The 2260-nt window shown below is 30.8% G+C and overlaps 1 protein-coding gene across 1 annotated transcript; it reads left to right on the plus strand.

Moving 5' to 3' along the window:
* The first annotated feature begins 1018 nt into the window (after window positions 1–1018).
* On the plus strand, window positions 1019–2028 carry LOC127104990 (uncharacterized). Its single transcript, XM_051042141.1, has one exon. It carries the CDS (start codon window positions 1206–1208, stop codon window positions 1950–1952), a length of 747 nt encoding a protein of 248 aa, XP_050898098.1. The 5' UTR covers window positions 1019–1205; the 3' UTR covers window positions 1953–2028.
* Window positions 2029–2260: the final 232 nt, after the last annotated feature.

Here is a 2260-nt window from a genome sequence, read left to right on the forward strand (position 1 = left end):
TAATAAAATTAGGATAATTAAAAAATATAATAAAAATATATTATTAAAAAAATGTTAAGAGCGGCAATAAAAATAGATAAAGGAGAATTCATTTTGTTATGAGAAATAATAAAATAACATGAACAAAAAAGTGTTTATTTTATTAAAGACGTTATATAAAAATTCCTAATAAAAATATGATAGTTATAAAATAGAACAGTTAGTAAGAAAAAGTTAGAATTTTTTAGAAAGTCGGTGAAAGAAATGTTAGTTTTACTAAATTAAATAATTAAAAATAATATTAAAAGTTAGTGACATTTCCTAAAAACATGATAATTAAAAAATAATATAATTATTAGGAAAATGTTGAATTTTTTTAACAAGTTAGTAGAGAAAAGTTTGTTTTTACTAAATTATAAATAATTGAAAAAAATAAATTAAAATTAGTGAAAAATATTTATTTTTATCAAATAATTTTAAATATCTAATTGAATAAAAGAAATTATCGGGAAGAACAAATGTGAGTTGGGTAGCTCAATCGTGTTATTTATTAGTTAGGCTAAACAAATTGTTAATATTTATAGGTGAATAATTTTTATTAAAAAAAGGTCATTGGGAAGAATGATAATGTTTTTGCTAAATAATTTAAATATATATATATATATATATATATATCATGCTAACAATAAAAGTTTGATATTAAAAAGAAACTAAAGAATATTTTTATAACTAAAATATCTATAAAAGTATGAACGAAAGTACTATATAATACTATTTGACAAATAATATTATTTTGAAAATTAAGATATGATTCCTTGAATTTGTAGCCAAAGAAAAGTACATCATCCATATTAATTCACTCCATTAATCTCTGTCTTGTTCTCTACTTGTCATATACAATCATGCTATACATGTAAAAAATATTCATCACATAATTAACTTGTTGGCTAAAGATCTGACCCATTTGGTACTTTATCAAACTTTATATTCTTTTTCCTCCTACCTCAATCAACGTAGCACGTTTTATGCCATTGATGGATAATTAACATTTTACATTTTAATGAAAGTGAGGGAAGAGATACTTAAGTAAATCCTTAATCTCATTATCCTTTTTCGTCTTTTCCATTTCGTTTTTTCCTCTCCTTTTTCTTTAATCTCTCTCTATTTTTTTCCCATAACACAATGCCCATTTTTTTCCTCATCTGAGTCTATATACACACAAGGACATGAAATTCACATTAACAAAACCATTCATTCTCCGTTGTTTTCTCATCTCTCTTTTTCTCTCCCTCCCTTTTCTCTTCTTCCATCTCTTCTCTTCCCAACCACCCATCACCACCACCACCACCACTACAACAACCACCGGCCTGAAAATCCGACCCGGTTACACATCCTACGATACCTACATACAACGCCAACTCAATAAAACTCTCAACCCAAAACTCCGTAAAATATGGACCACCCGCGACTGGAACCGCAAGATCCCAGTTTTCGCCAAATTCTTCCAACAACTCATAACCAAAAACCTTCTACAAAAAACATCCAAAGCCTTATGCATTGGTGCACGCGTTGGACAAGAGGTTGAAGCTCTACGAAGAATCGGCGTCGCCGATTCCATCGGAATGGACCTCGTTCCGTATCCACCGTTGGTCGTGAAAGGCGATTTCCATAACCAACCTTTCGATAACGACACGTTCGATTTCGAATTCTCTAACGTCTTCGACCATGCGCTTTACCCGCAGAAATTCGTTGGTGAGATAGAACGGACGTTGAAGCCTAACGGCGTTTGCGTGTTACACGTGGCGTTATCGCGTCGCGCTGATAAATACTCCGCTAACGATCTTTACAGTGTTGAGCCTCTCGTTGAGCTTTTCAATAATTCTGTTCTGGTTCATGTTGTTAGCGTTGATGGTTTTGGGTTGGACACTGAAGTTGCGTTTCGTAAGAAACCACCAACTCCTCACAAATTGTAATTGCTTCATTGTTTATTTCCTTTGTTTTATTTATTTTTCTGGATATATTTAAATGGATTTAGATTTTGTTTTTTTATTTACTTTGAAATGAAGCATCTATTTTGATGTCTGCATGTTTAATAGTAACTCATTTCTTAACTTTTTATGACTAACGCCTATGCAATTATGAGTATAGCGACAAATATAATTCGTGAGAAGGATTAAAATTCATGTCTTTCTCTCAATAATAAGTTTGGTATTTGGTGAATGGTGTCAATGGTGAGTTTCATAGTTGATTAAGGGGATCAGTCCCTTGCTTGTGGATGAGA

This window comes from Lathyrus oleraceus, chromosome 7, assembly GCF_024323335.1.
Source record: "Lathyrus oleraceus cultivar Zhongwan6 chromosome 7, CAAS_Psat_ZW6_1.0, whole genome shotgun sequence".
Lineage (NCBI taxonomy): Eukaryota > Viridiplantae > Streptophyta > Magnoliopsida > Fabales > Fabaceae > Lathyrus > Lathyrus oleraceus.

Excerpts from the sequence above, each read along its gene's own strand:
- LOC127104990 (XM_051042141.1), top strand. The coding sequence starts at position 1,206 with ATGAAATTCACATTAACAAAACCATTCATTCTCCGTTGTTTTCTCATC.